The 1,098-nt window shown below is 57.0% G+C and overlaps 1 protein-coding gene across 1 annotated transcript in view; it reads right to left on the minus strand.

Moving 5' to 3' along the window:
- The window catches only part of EMH_0061690 (uncharacterized protein), a gene marked incomplete at both ends in the record, with an annotated part of 2,733 nt that overhangs the window by 119 nt on the left and 1,516 nt on the right, over window positions 1–1,098 (minus strand). The window contains one exon of the mRNA XM_013497950.1: window positions 1–1,050. Within this exon, the coding sequence (XP_013353404.1) occupies window positions 1–1,050 (1,050 nt within the window). The remainder of the gene's footprint in view (window positions 1,051–1,098) is intronic.

A 1,098-nucleotide genomic window follows, 5' to 3' on the forward strand; every position in this document is an offset into this window, starting at 1 on the left:
TTCTTCCTTCTATACTTAATAATAATGTTTTTGCTGCTGATAGAACGCATGCACGTGCTGCTGCTGCTGCTTCTCTTGCTGCTGCTCCTACTGCTGCTGCTGCTTCTTCATCTGCTGCTGCATATGATAAGTCTGCTCCCGAAGCAGCAGCAGCAGCAGCAGCAGCAGCAGCAGCACTAGCAGCAGCAGCAGGAGCAGCAGCAGCAGGAGCAGCAGCAGCACGAGCAGCAGCAGCAGCAGCAGGAGCAGCAGCAGCAGCAGAAACGAGATGCAGCAGCACAGGGTCTGTTGCTGCATGCACACAACGGCTAATAATGTTGCTGCTGCATTTGCTGCTCTTCTGCTGCAGCTGCTGCAGCAGCCTAGCAGCAAGATAAGGATCAATACGAAGAAGAGATTCTGCTGCTGCTGCTGCTGCTGCTGTTGCTGTTGCTGCTGCTGCTGCTGCAGTTGATGCTGCTGCTGCTGCTGCGATTGATTCGGGGGGTTCTGCTGCTGCTACTCCTGCTGCTGCTGCTGCTGCTGCTGCTGCTGTCGTTCTTTCTCCTCCTGAGCTCTGCTGCTGCAGCATCTGCTGCTGCTGCTGCTGCTGCTGCTGCTGCATCAGGTGGTGTTGCTGCTGCAGCAGCAGCAGCAACTCTCCTCTTATCTGCATCTCCTTCAGTGCTGCTAGCTGCGCATACACCCCAAACTGCTGCCCTTTTGCTGCTACCAGCAGCAGCAGCAAACGCCCCACCTCCGCATACACCCGAAGCCGCTGCAGCTGCTGAGGAGACAGAAAACAAGATACACTTGCTGCTGCTGCTGCTGCTGCTGCTGCTGGTGTTGCTGCTGCTGCTGGTGTTGCTGCTGCTGCTGCTGCTGCTGCTGGTGTTGCTGCTGCTGCTGGTGGTGTTGCTGCTCCTTGTGCCTCTGGATCTCCTGCTGCTGCTGTTGTTGCTGCTGCTGCTGGTGTTGCTGTTGCTGCTGCTGCTGCTGCTGCTGCTGCTGCTGCTGCTGCTGCTGCTGCTTGCCAGGACTTAAGGATGGGCCTTAGGAGCTCTTGTCTTGCTGCTAGCAGCAGACCAGCTTCGGGTGCAGTTAGTTGCTGCTGCTGCT

The sequence above is a fragment of the Eimeria mitis genome, genomic scaffold (genome assembly GCF_000499745.2).
Source record: "Eimeria mitis Houghton genomic scaffold, Emh_scaff3043, whole genome shotgun sequence".
Lineage (NCBI taxonomy): Eukaryota > Apicomplexa > Conoidasida > Eucoccidiorida > Eimeriidae > Eimeria > Eimeria mitis.